General features: G+C 41.3%; 1 protein-coding gene across 1 annotated transcript in view; it reads right to left on the minus strand.

The window, feature by feature from the left end:
* Positions 1-142: 142 nt before the first annotated feature.
* The window catches only part of RHEB (Ras homolog, mTORC1 binding), a 30,968-nt gene continuing 9,552 nt past the window's right edge, over positions 143-21,558 (minus strand). Inside the window, exons 2-8 of the mRNA XM_079947088.1 lie at positions 12,514-12,585; positions 11,567-11,634; positions 8,463-8,545; positions 4,581-4,637; positions 4,424-4,471; positions 2,742-2,823; positions 143-640 (exon numbers count right to left, since the gene is read on the minus strand). Coding sequence (XP_079803214.1) covers positions 548-640; positions 2,742-2,823; positions 4,424-4,471; positions 4,581-4,637; positions 8,463-8,545; positions 11,567-11,634; positions 12,514-12,585 — 503 coding nt within the window. The 3' untranslated portion in view covers positions 143-547. The remainder of the gene's footprint in view (positions 641-2,741; positions 2,824-4,423; positions 4,472-4,580; positions 4,638-8,462; positions 8,546-11,566; positions 11,635-12,513; positions 12,586-21,558) is intronic.

Raw genomic sequence — 21,558 nt, forward strand, 5'->3', positions numbered from 1 at the left:
AAACTGCAGTCTTTTCCTATAACTGACCTTTGAAAATGTTCTGTTTAAGCATTCCATCAAACATTTGGCAGCATACTGAACTAGGTATTTTTCAGAAACGGCATAAAAAAATGTAAAGAACGTGTTAAGCAGTGGGCACACAAAGGTTTGCAGCTATTTTATTTACAAGTATACATTTAACACAAAGAAACACCGATATTCAAGCCTAGTTAATAGTAGTGTAACAATATGCATCATCTGGATGATTATTCTAACCCAACTACATTGAAAAATTAATGCCAGTAAAATTCTTGGTCATAATATTAAGAAATACAATATATAAATTGAAAATATGATTGCTTAAAATTTGAAAATGGAAGTGAAGCCTTTTTTTTTTTTTTTGCACAGGAGTCAGAGTTTAAACATAATCTGAAGGAAAAGTCTCCAACTGACTTTATATTGTTCAGGTTAACAGAAGAAGAAAAAGCGTAGTTTCGCTGTGAGGGGGAACAGGCAGTTTGCTTCTTAAGGTAGAACATATTCCCAGTGTTCAGCCTTCGGTGGGCAATCACATCACCGAGCATGAAGACTTCCCTTGTGAAGATGCCCCGTCAATTTTCTCTGCCTCCAAAATTATCCTTCTGAAGACGTCCACAGCAGTCTGGAAAGAAGGCAGAGGGGCTATTAAGAATCTGAAGCACTAGAAAGCACAGCAGCCACTGTGACTGTTTTAGAATAGCGATGAGAAGAGGAAAGGTGACGACATGCTGTAGCTCAGCATTGCTAGCATACCTGAGATGAATATGCACGTGACACGATGCAATAAAAGCAACGCAAAAAATCAGGACCGCCTAATTTCCCCACCCAACTCTCATTGCTGAACTCTGACCTGCAAGCCTTCCTTTTTCTTGCAATATGCAAGTGATGCTCAACATGTGAACTGCCTCTTGAGCCAAAATTGCTCAGAATGGACCTTGTGTACCTTGCACAATGCGTGCAAAGATCACCGCAGACCACCATGCTGCTGAAGTTTCAAGCCAAAGTGTGAATCAGGTGGCTATCCAAGGTAACGAAGACCTCTTTGTTAGGCCTGGCATGAGACCAGTGAAATATAATAGTAATTTGGTTTCATACCTACTTGTTTTGCACTGTAAGTATTGTTACCTGCCCTGAGCATTGGGAGTGGAAAGATTAGCAGTCTCATCTCAGAAGGCTACGAGGCTATTTCAGGGACCTGAGCCTGAATTCATAACCCAATAGTTATGCGAAGTGAGTTACAGAGCTGGAAGCTATGAAGGCCAGGGAAATGTTTCTTAGAAACTAGAAGGCAATGTCAACAGATGCTAAGAGGCAGGGGACTCAAATAAGCTCCAGGAACCGCATTTTGGTTTGGAGGAAAAGATGCTTTTCAGAAGGTACTTCCATTATTTTGAGCTAGAAGGTAGCACAGAAAGGCACCCCAATATATAAGGACTGAATAGGAAGAACTGTCCCCTGAAGCAAAATGTTGCCCTTCAGTATCTTTATTAAAAAAAATTATAATCTCTTATCACCTAGTTGCTATTGATGTTTCATCTTTTCATGTTAAAAACTCTTTTCTTCTTGTACTGAAACTTGTTAAGAAATTTTGCCTGCAGAAGTAATAGTTGCAGGGAAAATAAAGAAAAGAATGAAGAAGCGGAGGTTTTGGTAATGAGAATGCTGCAAATCATTTGTGTGAAACTATCTCGGCATTTTTGAGTTGGCACACTTGGAGAATCCAATGTTCGTCTTTCTGGTTTTTTTCTGTTCATCAAGAATCATTTGCCAACAAGGTACAATTCTGAACTGGGCTTGCTTCCAAATTTGCTCCAGTGGATTCAAGCAGTCCCTTAAGCATCTTAAAAGTGCAATATGACAGTTAATTGAACATTGCCTCATATAATGTCAGATATGTACTGCATCTCATGTGACATTTAAAATCTAAAATCAAATGAAAAGGGTATTTGTCAGTACAATGTTTCCCAGGCACAAATTGTCCACAATTGGTCAATTAACCTAATATATCTCCTCTGCAATTAGATTTTTTGCAGAATCCCAAATAGCTTGCTCTACAGAAGTTTCACCTCTACATGCTGTTTCTTTACTCCTAAAGGTAGACAGGAATGCAATTTTATTGAAACATTCAGATACCCTCCCTGATATTCTGAAACAGTAATTCAGCTCCCATTTTAACAAGGAATATATGGTGTGCTGCTTCAACTCACGCTCAAGTCTAAAACTGCCAGTGCTCTTTTTAGCGGATCCTTTCATCTTACAAAATTAGGGAGCTCTTAATCTGTGGTGGCAAAGCAAGAGTTCACCCTACCTCTGCAGCTTAAGGATAAATTGATGCAGTCATGCAACAAAGTCTATGGAAAATACATGTTTTAACAAGGTTCCCAGTTTGCATCGCCCATAACTAATCCTGTTTGTTTGTAGTTTTAAGTGGCTGCATTGATGTGACCGCATTAATCTTCTGATGACTGTAATATTTACATGACAGTCTTGTTGCCTGAAGATTTCATCATATGGTGACATATCACAGTACCTGTAATCTCCAGATCAGGAACAGTCAATGAGATGCAAACGCCCAAGTGATGACTTTGCCACTATGCAAATGGTCATCAGCAAGCTGTAAAAGGCTGACTTGGGCAGCTCTTCTCCCATTTCCCTGGAAACACATTCATAATTAAGCAGCAATTCCCATTTCAACTTCAGCCCTTTAGAAGCAAATTGGCTACCTGGTTTTCTTTAGCAGAAGATTCCAAGAAAGCTGCATTCCAGGATTCTGCTAAAGCTTTCCCTTCTTCATAGCTGATCACCCTGAAAAAAGGAAAGTAGAGTTATTTATAGTAAGTGCCCTCTAAATCAAAGTTCCAACCATTTGACTGCTTGTCGTACTGTATTATATGTAAGATTTAGGAGAATTCGTCTAACAGATCCAGATATGATATATTTACAGTTCGAATTATCAGTGTTTCATGGAGGTTTCACATCAATTTTCACCTGGTTTTGAAGGAAGGGGAGCTGAGTGTATCTTCTGATACATAATGAAAGCCAAAGCTTAGTCAGATCACACAATAACATTAAAGCCCTGCTGATCACACAGGTTTGGAATCAACAACACAGGCACCATCTCTAACAGCAACTTCACAAGCACTACCTTACGTATTATTTTGGGTACAGCCACTTTGAAAAATAACTAAGTTAAGGCTGTGCCCATTTACAGGCTAAGCAACGTCCCATGGGTGATCATCTAGGAAAGAGGATATTATTTGGACCATCTCTCTTCTAAGAGTAAAATTTTAGTAGCGGCAACAATATAATTATTCTGTCTATTAAGAATGTAGGAGAGCCTGCTGGAACAGGTCTAGGGCATATGTAGCCCAACATCCTGTTCCCACAGTGGCCAACCAGGAACCCATGGGATGCCAGCAAGCAGGATTCGAGCGCAAGAACACTCTTCCCCTCTGCTGGTTCCAGCAAGTGGTATTCAGAAGCATAGGGCCTCCAACTGTGATTGGTGGAACATAGCCATTGTGACCACCATATCCTTCACTAGTTTGTCCAGTTCTCTTTTAAAGCCATCCAGCCTGGTGGTCATCACTGCCTCCTCAGGCAGCGAGTTCCACAGATCAGCCACGAGCTGCTTGAAGGAGTATAACCATATTACCATAATTCTGAGTTTCTGTGTCACCATAAATGTGTAAGTGATTATGATGGCAAGTGACTTTTTACCAATCAGCAAAGGGGACTGGTAAAGATTACGGGAATTCTATTGTTGTAGTGCACACAGTAGTCAAATTAAAAATCAACTTTGCCCCGACAGTAGTAAGATCCACCAGAGGATCGGCGGACAAATATCTGGGCAACAGGTTACCCTCAGGCAACTTTACCTGAACCTGACCTGGCCAAAATGCTACGTTTTAAAAACCTGAAAGCAATACTCAAGTACCAACCCAAGTAGGATGACCTGAGCTCTTTGGAGTAACAGCAGGGCACAACTGTGACAAATATAGTTCATTCTTGGCCTCCTACATAACTCCTCTGCAGATAAGTAGGTCATCAACTGACCAACATTCCAACCTTAGTTGAATTTATCGAATAAAAGCCAGGAATAGGAATTGGAATGAGGCAAGCTGTGGTATCTGAGGTGATGTATCAGAAGGAAAGGTAGTAAATTACAAGAACATTTCAAGGCATAGGACTGCTACAGCTATCTCTAGACCGTTATGCTCAGAGAAGCATATTCTTCTAGGTTCTACAGAGGTTAGACCCACTGAAATGAATAAGTAAAGAATCAAGGCCAGTAACGTCTATTAATTTCAACGGGCCTACTCAGAGTATGACTGGATACAATGCACCACAACATTTTAATCTTAACAGGGTTGCCTTAACTCATCTCAAGAGAAATATTCCATACCGTTCCATGTGCAGGTCCTTTTTATTTCCAACCAACATAATGGGGATCCTACGGGATTAAAAACAACACAAATCACTTTCAGAGCAGAAGCTGATGTCTGCAGAGTAATACGACAGCAAAATGAAACATGGAATGAAATGAGAGTGTTACTACTTACTGGACTTTTCCCACCATATCCAATAACTTGCCATGGATAACTTTAATCACTTCAAAACTGAAAAATAAAAGGATGACATCATACACGCCCTCCAACGTTGCACCCTCTGGCATTTCTATCCCGCCCACAAATAACTCTACAAAGATCAAAGCCACAAGCAAACACTACTTCATTTAACTACTGGGAATTCTATTTGTCTGGAAAACCTAAGTGAAGCCCCGATGCCAATGGTATCTCATCATGTTTACACAATTAAAAAATGAGAAATTAAAACCTGCACCCTGGCTTATACATGGCAAGCGAGACATTACTTGAGCTGTGTATGAATTTGATTTCTTTTAAACAGTAAAAGGTGATAAAGTTGAGCATCAAACACCATAATTATTTTAAGTTACAAACTCAGGGTTAAAGAGGCTGTTTCCAAAACATAACACGAACCTGATACTGTTATATACCAGGTCACTTCCAAAGCAGTTTATGTTCTGTGTAGGCTGGTTGCACAAGCCTCACTGAAAGGAAGGGAGAATTGCACAACTGCAGTGGTGGTGCATGCACAAGTTTCCACCACAGTGTGACCTTGACCATGAAGGACAACTGGGTCAATGAGGTCAGGACTTCATTTTGGCACAGAAAAGTAAACAGAATTGGAGAAAGCCAGAACTGTCATTGTGACAGTTTGATTGCTCATGTAAATGGAAGACAATCCATAAAACACCAATGGCAGAACTCCAACACAGCACAGTACAATCTAAAAACAATTTGCTGACTGAAAAGGGAGATGCACAAGGTTCTGCATTCACCCTGCTCCTTTCACCTCCCACCAGCAGGCCAAGCTCATATCACCCTACGTTTTATGTACAGACTGCAATATTTACATCACTAATTCCTCAGGCCCTTGCCCACTATCTGTATCTAACACTGGGGGGAGGGAACTCCAGCAACTTCAACCAACTCCCCCACGTCTTTCACCTTCTCTACCCAGCTGGTCTGTGTTGTGCTTCAGGCACAGCCTGAACTTGCTGGTGTTTGCTTCACATTTCAGTGTAGACTGAGACATACAACCACTCACGTTCCCTTCCTACGGCTTGCACTGCAAGGTGTTTAGGATTTGCAGAGCTCACCAATACCAACACCTGCCAAGGCTTGGCCTCGTTCACCCCCATGAAACAACTTTACACATAAGACAGAAATAAGAGATCACGTCGGAGACATGTGAGACATTAGAGTGGAAATATATTTGCAAGTCTCATGTTCCTCAAAAACAGAAGCAAAATTACTGCAGAGGTACAGCTTAAGCATACTCTCCAGTATTGACAGTTATCAGGACTTTACAAGAGAAGTAAATGCAGTGGTTGTCCCAGTGTTTATTCTTTGTGTGTGATAATACAGTTAACTCCAGGAAAAAAAGGTAGGATCCAGAGGGCTGTAAGTGGGCTCACATGAGCACACTAGGTGGTTTTTTTTTTTAGGCCTTTCTACTGACTACAGCCCTCGTGCCCCATTCCAGCCACTCCTGAAGTTTTTTTTTTTTTTTTTTTTGGGTGTTCTCTGGAACAACTTTCAATATAGCACAGTGGGGCCACAGCTGGAAGTGAAGGTTAGCAAATATCATGTACAGAATACGGATGCAACACAGTGCCTTCCCAATCTACTTGAGGCTCCTGTAATGCAGTGCATAGTAATGCGCTGGCAACTGGGTAATGGGCAAGTTAAAGAGCAGCTCAAGACCCAAGTGCTCTTCCCTCGTGTGTGGCTTATGGCCCTATCATGTGGGAGCAGAACACAAGTCCAATTTATGTCTGATAGCTTAAGGTGTAGAACAGCAGGTCGGTGAATAAAATATTCTTAAAGGGCAAGAGATCACAACAATGCTGAGACATATGACCATGCCCTTGGAGGCTCGCCATAATGGGTATGAAGTTCACAGAGGCCACAGGCACAAGTGACACTAAAGCAAGCTGTGGGGCTCATTTTAAGTAAAACATGTGTGTGCTTGTGCACACAGATCTCACTTCGCTTCTCCCTTAATTGAGCAGGGAAACAAACCACAGAGTGGCTGGCTTTGCATTGTGTCTGTATCAGCACTTGTGGTTTGCTTTCCTCTAGACAAACCATGACTGGGAAGTCAGGCCTCGCATTGCGGTTTGTTTGGAGACAAGTACACCACAAGGACTTTGTTCAGAGGCAACTCCAAGCCAGCTGACCTGGGACTTCTTTAGCAGCTGAACTAAGGGAGGAGGTGAAGTGTTACAGTTAAAACTAACCACATGGCTTGGCATAGCATGTGGTCACCATGACCCTCCTCCTATTCATTATGGCGAGTCCCCAACAGCTGTTGTCTCCTAACAATATTTTCTTCAGTCTGCTGCTCTCAAAAGGAAGTTAGAAATCACCTACACTTATGTCTGTGCGAGAGGACAGTACCACAAGGTTTGCAGAATTATTAATTTGGAAACTTAAATTAAAACATCAACATTTTTATTAAGACTGCAAACAGGCTTAACAAGAAGCCTATTTTAAAATTCTCTATTAAAAGAAAGAAAAGCAAACGAATTGCTATCCACCCTGCGGCCAAGAACACACACATATGAGAAAGTGATAATTGAGCCCATCACAGAAAGCGGAGCTCAAAGAATGGAAATTTCCAAAGCAAAAGAATGCCTCAATACTGACTTCAAGAGCCAAGGTTACACAGTCCAATAAACTCTTGCCTTCTGCTATCCTGTACAGAGTGTCCACATACACTGCCCCAATAAGGAGATCTGTCTGAGTCCTCAGAGCATACTGCAAATGGATCAAGGTTGCACTCTCATTTTTCATAGGCTACCAGGCAGCTGAAGGTTGGTAATGCCACAAAGCAACATCGTAAGTGAGCGAACTCAACGTGAAAGGCTCTATATCCCATTAGCAATCCTTTACCCACAGTAATAGGCTTTAGGTTATCAAGCACTAATGGCCTTGAAATGGTGCCAAGGTTTCTCTTTCAGGAAGTCAGAAGGGCTAATATCAAATGAGTGGAAGATTCAGCCTAGGGACAAATTCACAGACCTCCCTTTTGATACCCACTGAGTTGTGTGCAAGTTCAGTTCTAAGGCTTTGCAATATTCATTTCAACAGATGAACGCAAATTTCTACTCAGGGTTCGCCCATTGAAATCTATCAACCCAAGTTAGTTTTGCCCATCAATTTCAATGGATCTGTTCCTACGATACCAGAATGCTTGACACATGCACATTAGTAGGTCAGAGTAGGTTGCAGTTTGGTTACCACAACTTTGGGTACCTATACACCGAGCATACTGGTGTGTATTTGCAGAGAAGGCAGCAAAACAATACTGGCAGGTACCACTGTTGCACACTTGAGAACAAAATTAATTGTCTAAGAAAGTAAGTAAAATAAAACTGTATTATATGGCAATATAGATTTTTGACTAATTTTTATACATATTCAATGTATATTTCTGAGCACAAAACCTACTGTTTATGAAAGAGCATCAGTGGAATATGTCACTTGTTAGCTGGCTTGATGACAAAGGCAGAGGAAAGGACCACAACTGCCTGAAATACTATTCTGTTTTTTCTTCTAGGTCTTACAATTTTGCTTCATGAAGAGCAAATGGATGCTGCCCTTTTATAGTACTTCTCAATTTAGCTTGCACTTTATGGCTCCCAGAATGTCAGTGAGAGGCAATACTACTTTGAAAGCTAATAAATAAAAACTCAGTATGTTTTTATGGCACTCAATCCTTGTCCTGCAAAATATTTTTTGGTTGTGTTTGCACCACATTTTCAAGCAAAGTAGGGAGACTAAAGCAGCCAAAGTCTGAAACAGCTCAAAATATACGAAACTGCCTTGATAGCAGGAACTGGAGGCATGACTTACCTTTTTATTGATGTGACTGAGTAAACAAGAATGTATCCATTAATGTCTATGGAGTACGTCTGAGGAAATATTGAGTATTCATCCTGTTGGAAAATAAAGCTGCACGTTAATGTTTTGCTGCCACACAAGCTCATTAGTAATCTTGAAGAACTGAGTTAGGATTAAGCACATTTAATCCTTGCATTGTTAAAATGCTGCGCATGAACGTACATGTACTGACTTCCTTTCACTGCTGTCTTGCATTCTAGTGAATTCTTTGCATAGCTGAAGGATTACAATTCCTCTACAAAGGTCTACAGGAGCAGTGCCACCGCTGAAAATGGAAGGCACCAAACAGGAAAGCTGACATTTCACGGGCATGATGCACTCACGCACTCACTATGCATTTACAAGAACGGCACTGAATGTGAGAACTGGTAAGTTACAATTACTAAACAGTCCTATGGGAAGCCGTCCATCAACTTTGACATACTGTGTCAAGACAGACAATTTTGGCATTTAAACCTATCAGTATTATATCTGTTGGGAAATTGGACATCTACTTAAATAACTTTGAACATGCTCAATACTCTTGCTCAATACTGTTTAAGATGCCAAATGATCTTTCGACTATGAAGTACTGCAAATAGTAGGTTATCAACAAAGCACTGATCAAATTCCATTTTAGCTTCCGCAGATGTGAATACTAGGATCGATCTCTCATTGCTCCTTCAGAATTTAAGGTAACTTTGACTTGCTTGGAAGAAGGAACTTTCTTAATGACAATGCAAGCAGACAAATTCAAAACAAGGTTCTGTTTAAAGATTTCTATTTTACTAATTAAAATACAATTCTAAGTACACAAAAGTAAACACAATTTCCCTCATCTTTCTGTGACTTTAGGATGTTCGCAGAGGGAAAGTTTCCCATTCACTTCTCCCTCCTCGAACCACCTATGCCCCCACAAGTGTCTGCCTGGAGGGTCAGGAATTCCTCCTGCACAATGTGAGATGAGGTCCAGAGGGGCTGCAAGGGAAGAAGGGAAATGGGAATTTTCCTCCCATGAACTTGATTAAGTTAAAATGATGAAATTGATAAAATAAACAACATGCAGTTTTATTATTGTGATGAGTATGTTGTGGATTTTGTCATTTCTCGCATTTAGTGTTGGGCGCATTTCACCATTAATACATGAGCCCCCAGTGGCACAGTGGGTCAGTGCGTCTTGCTGTTAACCAGAAGTATGGTAGTTTGGGGTTGCTGTGGGCAGGATTCCTGCATTGCAGGGGGGTTGGACTAGATGACCCTTGGGGCTCTTTCCAACTATACAATTCTATTATTCTATGTTCCTGCTCATCTTTACTTCATTTTATGGGGTGCTGCGATGAACCTTGCACATTGAAAATATAAATATGCCACAAATGAACTATCCCTTTGGAAGGCTTAAGTCTATGCAGGGGAAGTATTGTGCTTCGGATAGGGAAGGTAGCCTGGAAACCAAATATGCAGCTATTTGAGGCTGTTACCCCTTGATGTGTCTTGATATGGCTTCCATGAGTTTTTCTGTAGCTTTAAAAATAGAGAAACATCTAGATGCCCTTGGTTTCTGAGGCTAGAGTTGGGACGATGGTTGGGGACGAGCCTAATCCTGCTCAAGGTCAAATACTGCCAGACTGGAAGATACATAGAAATTATCGTACCTTTGGTTAAGCAGTGGCATTTTGCAAATGTGCTATAGCATATTTGAGCAAAAGAGATGTTCTTGTTCAACTCTCAGTGGGTCCCATGCACAAAGACATATGCTACATTTTGAAAACTCACAGCAGGCTATTTATGCACAGGAATAAGTCCAATGCTCAAGGCTACAAAATAAGTTTTCTCTACAGGGAAAGAGAAGTTCCTGCTTTGCGTCTTTTGAGGTTTAGTACTTTCCTTCCTCCTACTTGGCTTATGTCTAGGGTTGCCATATTTTGAAGAGCAAAAAAGAGGACACATTTGCCGGCGCCTAGGGCAGGGAGGAGGGGGGTGCAGGAGCAGGTGAGCACTGGAGCATGCTATGGGTGGGGCATGTGCTGGAGTGACATCAGAGGGCACTGGGAAGGGACGTGGCCAAATCTGTGTATGCAAAATGGGGTGTGTGTGTGATACACACACACACACACACACACGCCTCTCCCTCTTTGGGACGTGCACAAGTTGGTAGTGGTGGTAAGGCATACAAAATAATTTATTTAAAAGCCCAGGAAAAGCAATACAGTGGTGCCTCGCAAGACGAAAAGAATCCGTTCCGCGAGTCTCTTTGTCTTGCGGTTTTTTCGTCTTGCAAAGCAAGCCCATTAGCGGATTAGCGCTATTAGCGGCTTAGGGGCTTAGCAGATCAGCTGATAAGCGGCTTAGCGGATCAGCTGATAAGTGGCTTAGCTGCTTAGAAAAAGGGGGGGGGGAAACCCGCAGGAACTCGCAAGACATTTTCATCTTGCGAAGCAAGCCCATAGGAAATTCGTTTTGCGAAACACCTCCAAAACGGAAAACCCTTTCGTCTAGCGGGTTTTCCGTCTTGCGAGGCATTCGTCTTGCGGGGCACCACTGTAAAGCGAAACAGCATCTTTTTATGTACAAGGAGAAAGAGAGAAAGCAAGACATTTTGGCAAATTCGAAAAATCTGCCAGGACAGAAATTTTACCCCTGAAAAGGAGAACATGTCCTGGAAAAAGAGAATGTATGGCAACCTTACTTATGTCATGAAGGATTGTGAGAAATACTTTGTGCAAAAAGGATATAATCTACTGTCTTATCAGCACACTTGAGATTAAACCCAAATCAATAACCACATATTTCTCTCCTTTACTTGAATTCCCTCTATAAATGGCAAATTCATATGACAATTTTAGATTAACTGCAACTATGATCTTTCTGTGCTTTAAGCAAGAGTAACTGAGTTGGTTATGAAAACGTACTTAGGATCTGCTTCTTCGAAGATTTCCTACAATCCTGTAACCAGATCTAATTTCTACTTGAAAATAATTAAAAGGGCCATAGCCTTCTCTCCTAAGTCTTTTAAGGCACCATACCAATTTTAGGATATCAACACTGGAAATACTATCAGGGAAACAAACATCACTTACTTGGCCAGCTGTGTCAACTACTTGAAGATGATATTCCTGCCCATTTACTGTAATCAGCTTTGTGAATGCTGGACAAATGAGAAAAAGGGCAGTTCAGTGCTTCACAGGAAAAGTCGATCACTTCAGTTCAAACTGGCCATTTTACTCTTTAGCAGAATAAAAATAACCTGGGTTTCATTGGCCAAATTTGCACATCACAGTTAACTATTCTTAATGGATTAAAAAGAATGTGATCTATGGCTTACCATTATGTCTGAACCAGAGGCTGTGGTTGGTTTCACCCAAACACAAATCATGATTTGCAAGTCAAAAACAAACCTTGACTTATAGATCATGGTTTGAGTGAAATACTCCATGACCTCCAGTCTTAGATTAAGGCTGTGAAACTTATTTCATACACATATATTCAGTGCTTTTTTTTCTAGAAAAATAGGTGTTGGTACTCACCATGAAGTTGTTACAGTGAATGTCAAACTTTTTAACAAACAACAACAACAACAAGGTGCTAGTATTGCATACCCTTGAGTACATCCTGGAAAAAGCACTGCATATATTTCTGCAAAGCTGAACTAGAAAGACTAGCTTTAAAGGCTAGCAGTTCTATTAACTTTAGATCCAACATAATTTTAAGCTCATAGGTCTCATTTCCCAAAAGGCTGCAGAGAAGTGTTGCTTCTATTCCTTCTCTGCATATGTGATTTCTAAACACAAGCCTTAGTATGTGCACAAATTTAAAAAGACCGACTGGTTTACACCCTAGATTCTCTATAGAACACAGCACTTTATGAAGTTCTGCCTCCGTTAAACATCCAATTTCAGATTAGATAATAAATCAATGAAGCATAAACTGCTTCAAGCTCTTTGGAGGAAAAGTGCATGTGTGGGCGAAATGGGTTAAGGCAAATCAGCCCTCCTTGCATGCTCAGAGAAATAGATCAGTTACTTACTGTTCTCTATGGTAGGATCATATGAATCAACGAACTGGCCTTCCACAAACTGAATCGTCAACGATGATTTCCCTGTGAAGAAAACAAGGCAAAAGCTAACAGTGCTGCACATGCAGTTAAAGACATTCTGTTACCAAACACAGAAGTTTTGCAAAAAAATTTGTTTTGTTTTAAAGAGCTATTTAGGTGTTCCTGACTATACTCCATGAGTCTGCGTGAGAGACAGACAGTGTCCGACTCCCTCCTCCTATGCCATATCTGTGTTTTAATTAGATTGAAAATTGATTGATGACAACTTTTTCTCCCTTTGAACTGTAGCGCATCATGCCATATCACAAACTGTTCTTCAGATTTTCCTCTGCTAGGATCTACACATTACGGCTTGGCTTGTTAGTCACACCCATTATTTGCAGCTGCTACAAACACTTCCATTACCCTAAAACCCAAGGAAGTTAGCATCTTTTGCACACCCTAGAGAGTAGGTTACTGCCATCCCATTTGGTCATGCTGTCACTTCTGCCGTAAAGCAGCAAAAAATATCAATAGGCATTAGAATTAACAGCCCTGCCTTACATATATCCAATGCAGGTTTTCACAAGTGCTATGGGAAATATGTATAGGGGTGAAAATATAACCACGGCCTATTAAATACTTTTTTTATATATATAATATTTATTAAATTTTAGTTTAACAATAAAATACATAGATAATAACACAATCTTTTCCAAAATCCACATTTCATATTCATCTTTGGACTTCCTCACAACCCTTGTTCCTGCTTTCTAAACTCATAAATTTTACCAGCAAATTATTAACTTGGTTTAATTCATATAATTTTTCAATATTAATATCTCAAATTTTAAGATTTAACATACTCTTATTGAAACTTAATTATGAAATGTTACTTATCCAAAATTTATCTTTTCATCTTCCAATTAAATTTAAATTTATATTCTTTATAACTAGTTTGTTGAAGCCATGTTTTTGCTAATCTTACATCTTTCTTAACATTCATACAATTTACAATATTTTTGTAGATAGTCCTTGAATTTCTTCCAATCTTCCTCCACTAATTCTTCTCCCAGGTCTCGGATTCTGCCAGTCATCTCCGCCAGTTCCATATAGTCTATCAGTTCTTCCAGTGTGCCATTCTTCCAGTGTGGGTAATTCTTGAGTTTTCCAGCTTTTAGCGATGAGTATCCTTGCTGCTGTTGTAGCGTACATAAAAAAGGTTCGATCCTTCTTTTGCACACTCTGACCAACAATGCCCAAGAGAAAGGCCTCTGGTTTCTTAAGGAAGGTATACTTAAATACCTTTTTCAGTTCATTATAAATCATTTCCCAGAAAACCTTCACTCTAGGGCAAGTCCACCAGAGGTGAAAGAATGTTCCTTCAGCGTCTTTACACTTCCAACATTTATTATCAGACACATGGTATATCTTTGCAAGCTTGACTGGGGTCATGTACCACCTGTATATCATTTTCATAATATTTTCTTTCAAGGCATTACATGCCGTAAATCTCAAACCTGTGGTCCATAACTTTTCCCAGTCAGCAAACATGATGTTGTACCCTATGTCCTGTGCCCATTTTATCATGGCTGATTTGACCGTTTCATCCTGTGTATTCCATATTAACAGCAAATTATACATTCTTGAAAGTATCTTAGAGCTGGGTTCTAACAATTCTGTTTCTAACTTTGATTTTTCCACCTGGAATCCTACCTTTTTGTCCAACTTAAAAACTTCTTTAATCTGAGCATAATGTAGCCAATCTCGCACTTTATCTTTTATTTTCTCCATACTCTGCAACCTCCAGTTATCTCCATCTTTTTCTATTATTTCCCAATATTTCGGCCATTTGGCCTCCATATTGAGTTTTTTCAAGGCCTTAGCCTCCATTGGTGATAACCACCTTGGGGTCTTGTTTTCCAATAAGTCTTTATATTTCAACCAGACGTTGAATACTGCTTTTCTGACAACATGGTTCTTGAAATTCTTATGTATTTTAGCCTTGTCATACCACAGATATGCATGCCACCCAAACGCATTGTTGAATCCTTCCAAATCTAAAACATCAGTGTTCTCAAGAAGTAGCCAGTCTTTCAACCAGCAGAAAGCTGCTGATTCATAATACAACTTTAAGTCTGGCAGGGCAAAGCCCCCTCTTTCTTTAGCATCAGTTAATATCTTAAACTTAATTCTGGGCTTTTTGCCCTGCCCGACAAATTTTGAAATATCTCTCTGCCACCTCCCAAAACATTTTGTCCACAATCTGCAAAGTTTGAAACAAAAACAACATTTTTGGCAATACATTCATCTTAATAGCAGCAATACGTCCTGTCAAGGCACAGCCTATTAAATACTGAAGCACTGCTCCAAGCTTCTTTCAAACTTTCAGCACTTGAGTTCTGAAGATGTCAATCTATCTAAAAAAGATGATGTTTCATATGGTGAACATATGCCTGTGCCAGGCAGCCATTTTATTTCCACTTATTACCATTAGAATAATTTAAAATAGATACTCTCATTGTTCCATGTGAAACCAAAATGATTTGCACATAAGGTGATCATGCATTCCCCCCCTTAACTGTGACAAAAGTCAATGTTCCAATTCTCTTGTCTCTTTAGGAATATTATGTTTGCATTAAAAACAAACCACACACAAAACACAAAAAAACCCACCACCCTGACATCTTCCACGAGAGCAAAGCCTGTGACATACATAGTTATTGCAAACAAGGATGTTTCCAACCCACTCCCATCCCGAACCTTCCCAGTAGACACTTTCCCTCCCCGCATTCCCATGAATGGAAAGTACTATTATTATATTTGTTAGTGACGTTCCTCACAAAAGTGACCCAAAACAAACCGATTGTAACAAGGGGGCAACAAACATTTCAAACTAAGGACCAAAAGCCTGGATAAAAATGAAAGGCTTTGCCTAACACCTTAAAAAAAAAAGGAAAGATGTTACCAGACATGCCTCCAAGTGGAGATCCTTCCACCAGCCACCAATGAAAAGGCCTGTTCTAGTGTTGTCATTCTCCAGACCTTCCATGGAGGGAGCACACAGAGAAGGGTCACACGTATACCCATCTGGGAGGGAATCGGCCTCTGTGCCAGGACACCCACCTCTGTGCCCCTCCTGGCACACAACATGCATAATAGGCTGATCTGGGCATGTCTGTCTCCACTGCGTGAGGGAGCTCTCTTGACTGTTGACTTTGACTTCAACAGATCCTGTGAATCTGCCTGCATGCAACAAGGATGCTAGTGTTTTTTATAAGTCATTGAACTAATCTATTTATTTATTTAATGCATTTTTATCCCACTCTTCGGCTGAAAAAACGGCTTCCAGAGTGGCTTACAAATGTCAATGATGAGCCAGTCTCTGCCCTCAGGCTTACAACCTCCTAGAAGATGCAAAAGAAAAGGAAAAGGGATTAGGAGGGATGGAGAGACTGCATTAGAGGAAGGATTAGTTGGGAAATTACTATTTTCCTTTTGTGCAGTTTCTGATATATCTTACTCTATTGTATTGCAATGTTTAATAAATATATTGAATTAGACGTCTGGAGTTGATTAAAAAGCTTTACCCATACACAGCCTCCTTCATGAGCTGACGGCTATGCCCAATGCTACTTGAATCCTGGAACAGAACTAATTCAGGCCTGCTTCTTCCTGCTAAAGATACTGTTAAGTCTGAATTCCCACGTATTCAGATGAAGGTCACTTCACACTGAAAGTAGGGGTAGGAAATCTCTGCCCCACAGCACAAAGTTGACCCACCAGGTCGCCCTATTTGGCTCATGAGGCCATTTCCCCCAAACTATGCCTGCCTGCCCCACATCCGATACCACAAGTAAAAAAAACCTGACAAAAGCAGGATTGAATGCACTTGGTTCCCATCTCCCTCTATCACTATGGGTTAAAGATCTGGGCCCAATGGGCCATAAAGGTTCCCCACAACATCCCAAAGGCTTTACTTTATGCTGTGCCCCGCACTGTTAATTATGGATTTTAAGATACTGCGACATGAAGCACTGGGGAGCCAGTGCTAAGCAAAACGATAATAAGCCTGCCATCCTTCAGGTCCTTGGAAAAACTTTCTTTTTGAGATATAGCTGTGCCTTTTTCTGCACTGCAGTGACCCCTGTCTACATGAAATAGTTGCTAGCACCTGTCTGATGTGTATGCCAACGGCAGGCAACATAATCCTAAAGCAAAGATCACAAGGCATGGTGGATACTTTGGGGCCCAGGCTTGTATTTTTTTAAACTACGCACCACATTGTAGTTGCATTTCGTAAGCATTTCTAGCTAGTAAACAGGTCATCTGAATTAAAAATGAAACCAACAACTTCTCACATGGCAGGAAGAACCAGACGCACAAATACAGGGTGGGGGACACCTGGCTCACTAGCAGTACATGTGAAAAGGATCTAGGAGTCTTGGTGGATCACAAGCTTAACCTGAATCAACCGTATGACGCAGAAGCAAAAAAAGCTAACACTATTCTAGGCTATATCAACAGAAATATAGTGTCCAGAGATCAAGGGAAGTAATAAAAAGGTAAAGGTAAAGGTACCCCTGCCCGTACGGGCCAGTCTTGACAGACTCTGGGGTTGTGCGCCCATCTCACTTAAGAGGCCAGGGGCCAGCGCTGTCCGGAGACACTTCCGGGTCACGTGGCCAGCGTGACATTGCTGCTCTGGCCAGAGCCAGAGCCGCACACGGAAACGCCGTTTACCTTCCCGCTGGTAAGCGGTCCCTATTTATCTACTTGCACCCGGAGGTGCTTTCGAACTGCTAGGTTGGCAGGCGCTGGGACCGAGCAGCGGGAGCGCACCCCGCTGCAGGGATTTCGAACCGCCGACCTTTCGATAGGCAAGCCCTAGGCGCTGAGGCTTTAACCCACAGCGCCACCTGCGTCCCCCAAGGGAAGTAATAGTACCACTCTATTCTGCCTTGGTCAGACCACACCTGGAATACTGTGTCCAATTCTGGGCACTAAAATTTAAGAAGGATGTTGATAAGCTGGAATGTGTGCAGAGGAGGGCAACCAAGTTGATTAAGGGTCTGGAAACTAAGCCTTACAAGGAGCACTTGAAGGAGCTGGGTATGTTTAGCCTGGAAAAGAGGAGACTGAGGGGAGATATGATAGGCATCTTCAAGTATCTTAAGGGCTGTCACATGGAAGAGGGAACATGCTTGCTTTCCCACCAGTCTGGAAATTCTAGATATGCGTTGCTGTTGCAAAAGAAGGGCCATAAGCTCAGTGGGGTTAAACACCTGCCTTACATGCAGAAGGTCCCAGGTTCAATCCCTGGCATCTCCTGGCATGCCTGGGAAAGACCCCTGAAATCCTGTACAGCCGTGGACAAAACAGAAAACACTGAGCTATAAAGACCTGACTCAGTATAAGGGAGATTCCTATGTCCTCACTATAACTTCAAGATGTCTACAGAAAACCTTGTACTGTAAACTGATTTCACGTATCAGCTGGGCAGAAATATTCCATTTGATGGGCACAGCAAAATTCCCGCCGGTCTAATTATAAAATATTTTCAAATGTTGCTTTCACCCATTTGAACTGAATCCAATTTTTCATTCACAAGCGTTGTAGTACATAGTAAGGGCACATTTGAAAGCAAACCAGCAGAAATCCAGATAGCACAAGGCCGGGGGCGGCATTCTATGGATGACATAGGGACAGCAAAAATCCAAAACATTCTGCCAATCACATTGGTAAAAAGTGTGAAGCCCTTTAAAAAAAAACAAAAAACCACTAGAGCAGAGATGGGAATAATGAATTATAATATGTGACAACACAAGTTCAATTACCTATTCAGCAGCAAGCAGACTAAATTAACATGAAAAAATGTTCATCATTTAAGAAGTTGCCAGTTATGCAACGTTCAAGCTTCCGGGCTCCTTGCCAACCAAGTGTGGGCAGGCAAGCAGCATGCTTGGCTATAGTTCAGGGCTGGCCAAATGGCACTGGAATATATTGCAAAATTGCAGTCAGACAGGATAAAGCACAATAGCTCCTGACTACTTTCAAGTTTGAGTGGGAAGAGGGAAAGAACACTGTTATGTGCAAGTCTAAAATGTCTGCCTGTACCAAGACTGTTGGCGTGGCTTGTCTTCTTCATGTTAGGCTGCCATCTGTGAATCAAAACTGCAACAACGCTCAAAGTTGCTTTAAATCCATATTCAGCAACCAGTGTTCAAAACTCCCACTGTTCTAGGCGCATTTTGTGAAAGGGAATTTCATTAGTGTGAGCAGTTTCTGAGCTCTGGGTGCAGTACTGTGCCTAAGATTTCGGATTAAAACTGCAGAGTGGAAGGAAAGGAGGACATTTTTCTGCCTCTCCACTTCCAGCTACTCTCTGAAAACTGGAGAAGAGACCCTCTTAAGAATATTAGAGGGGTGGGCAGGGGAAGGACTAGACCATGTGAAAAATGAACATAATATTTTAGCTGCAGTTCATTCATTTTCAGCTCTGTATTGTTATAAAAAAAGTGTGCCTAGACATTCCGTTGTTGAGCCCATAACCTAGGTTTAAGGTGCCATTTAGCTCCTATCTTTCATATCTCAGGTTCTAACACTGTCAGTGACTCACCCTTTATAGCATTTAGAGGAGTCCAGGAGGGTTAAAGTAACTGGCCAAGTTATTTTCAACACTTTTTCATTGTTGTTCAAAAATCCACCGATAGCATACGAATCAATATGGCTAGCTTCACCCAACAATCCCGCCCCTCCTCCAGCAAACAAATCTCACTGCAGCCAACTAAAACCATCAAACATGCCCCGTCCCCCTTCAACCTCTCTATCAAGGAAACATAACAAGTGAATGGAAAGAGAACCTTCCCAAGTGATGCTGACACAAAACCCTGTACATACACTAAGTAAAAGAATATAAGTTTTACTACCCCATTCCCCTCTCTGCCCCCTTTTCTTCCCCAACCTTATACTGTATACAACACTAAAGTCTCCCAACAAATGTAATCAATCTGTAGAAAACACAACCTGAAAACGAGACAATGCACATACTTTTGTAAACCATGAAAATCTTTAATATTTTTTTAAAAAACAACAACACATCAAAAACGGTTCTTGTTAAAAACTGGTGGAAAGAAGGAAGCAACCAACCGAGTCCATATTTTTGTCCTTAATCTTTTGGAGTTGTAAGCAGAAGTACTTACACCCCTTCCTAAAAAACATGTATTCAAGTCTCTATTCTGATTCAGCTGTTGGTGGACTTGAAAAGAGTTTTGAAGTTACAAAAACTAAGGCTTCAAGGTAGGATTCAACAGAAAGCATCAACAGAGCATGCTTAGATCATTTTCAGAGGTATGGATAGCATATGCACTATGTATACACAACATAATTCTAAAAAGAAATTTTTTGGATAGACTCAATACTGCCTCGATTTGAAGTGTTTTTCTGTATATTGTGGCTGTGGCAGACAAGGAGGGGGAGACAGAGAAGGTGCCCTGTGGGTGTTCTTCTTCTTTACACTTCCCTGAGGGCCAAATTTAACATGGCTCTGCTTTCTCCTCAAGACCATCCTTCCCACTTGCAGCAAGCAGCGTAGCCATGAGGGAGGAAATTGTGGCACTGTCCTCCTCCTGCGCTCTCTCGCATGCACTGATAGAAGTTCCAGATGGGATATTTCTAAACTTCAGTGGTTTGTTTTGAAATCTACTTCAAAGTGCTAACTATTATGATGTTGTGCTTAGTGGTCTATAATTGTCTAGGTTCTCAGTGAACTGCCTTTTCCCTTTATCTCCCTTCTCCATAAACTATAAATAACTCTTGGATTAATAAGTGCACAGAACTGAATTTCAGAAATTAATCTTAAGCGCCTTTAAAATGCTAACATTCTGTAGCATCCCTTTTCTTGTTAATGAAGCTTAAACTATTATTATTATTAATAATAATAATAAATTTGCAGAAGCCAAAAAGAGCACAGAGCTATCCCAACTGCGCTCAACAGGTTTAAAGTGGTGGGACAGGCACCTCCAATGGTATGATAATAGAGGAAGTTGTGACAAGAGAAGCAAGTTCGCTACTTTGCTGCTTGCCAAAGACCAGGGTGGGAGACTCAATCTGGTCATTGGGCCAAATCCTTACCTCCTCCACAGATCAACTCCAGCAGGTAGGCAGGGCTGCCCACCTATCACTTACCTCACATTATTAAATCTGTGTCCAGCAACACTTGGTACAAGAGCTGAGATCCAACCTGCCTGTGCACTGTCTTGCCAGAGTGGTACATACTCTGGTTATCTCCCGCTTGGGACTACTGCAATGCACTCTATGTGAGGCTATGTTTCAAGATGACTCAGAAACTACAATTAATCCAGAGTGTGGCAGCTAGACTAGTGACTGGGAGTGGCCACCGCGACCTAACTCCACTCTGAAAGGATCGGCATTGGCTTCCAGTACGTTTCCAGGCACAATTCAAAGTGTTGATTTTGTATACCTGAAGGAGCGTCTCCACTCCAATCATCCAGCCCAGACACTGAGGTCCAGCTCTGAGGGCCTTCTCGATAGTGGCACCCGCCCTGTGGAACACCCTCTCATCAGATGTCAAACAGATAAATAACTATATGACTTTTAGAAGACATCTGAAGGCAACCCTGTACAGGGAAGTTTTTAATGGTTGATGTTTTATTGTGATTTTAAGATTTTGTTGGGAGCCGCCCAGACTGGCTGGGGCAACCCAGTCACATGGGCGGCATATAAATAATAAAATAATGATGGTGGGCAGCGACAACTTCAAAGGGGCTGATCAACTGACTGGTACTTACATTGTACCTTCAAAGGGGCTCATGATAACTGCCATTCGGCTGACTGGTATAGAGAGCAAGCCCCACTGGGTGCACTAGGGAATTCCCAAAAGCATATAGCCTGTCTCCCAGTGGGGCTCACTGCCAGGGAGCAATCAAGAGAACACATTATAAGCTCCCAACTGCTGTTTTTCAGCCATATCTTTACCTGCCCCATCCCTGATGTCATATGTGACATGGGGCAGAT

Source organism: Podarcis cretensis, assembly GCF_951804945.1.
Source record: "Podarcis cretensis genome assembly, chromosome: 12".
Lineage (NCBI taxonomy): Eukaryota > Metazoa > Chordata > Lepidosauria > Squamata > Lacertidae > Podarcis > Podarcis cretensis.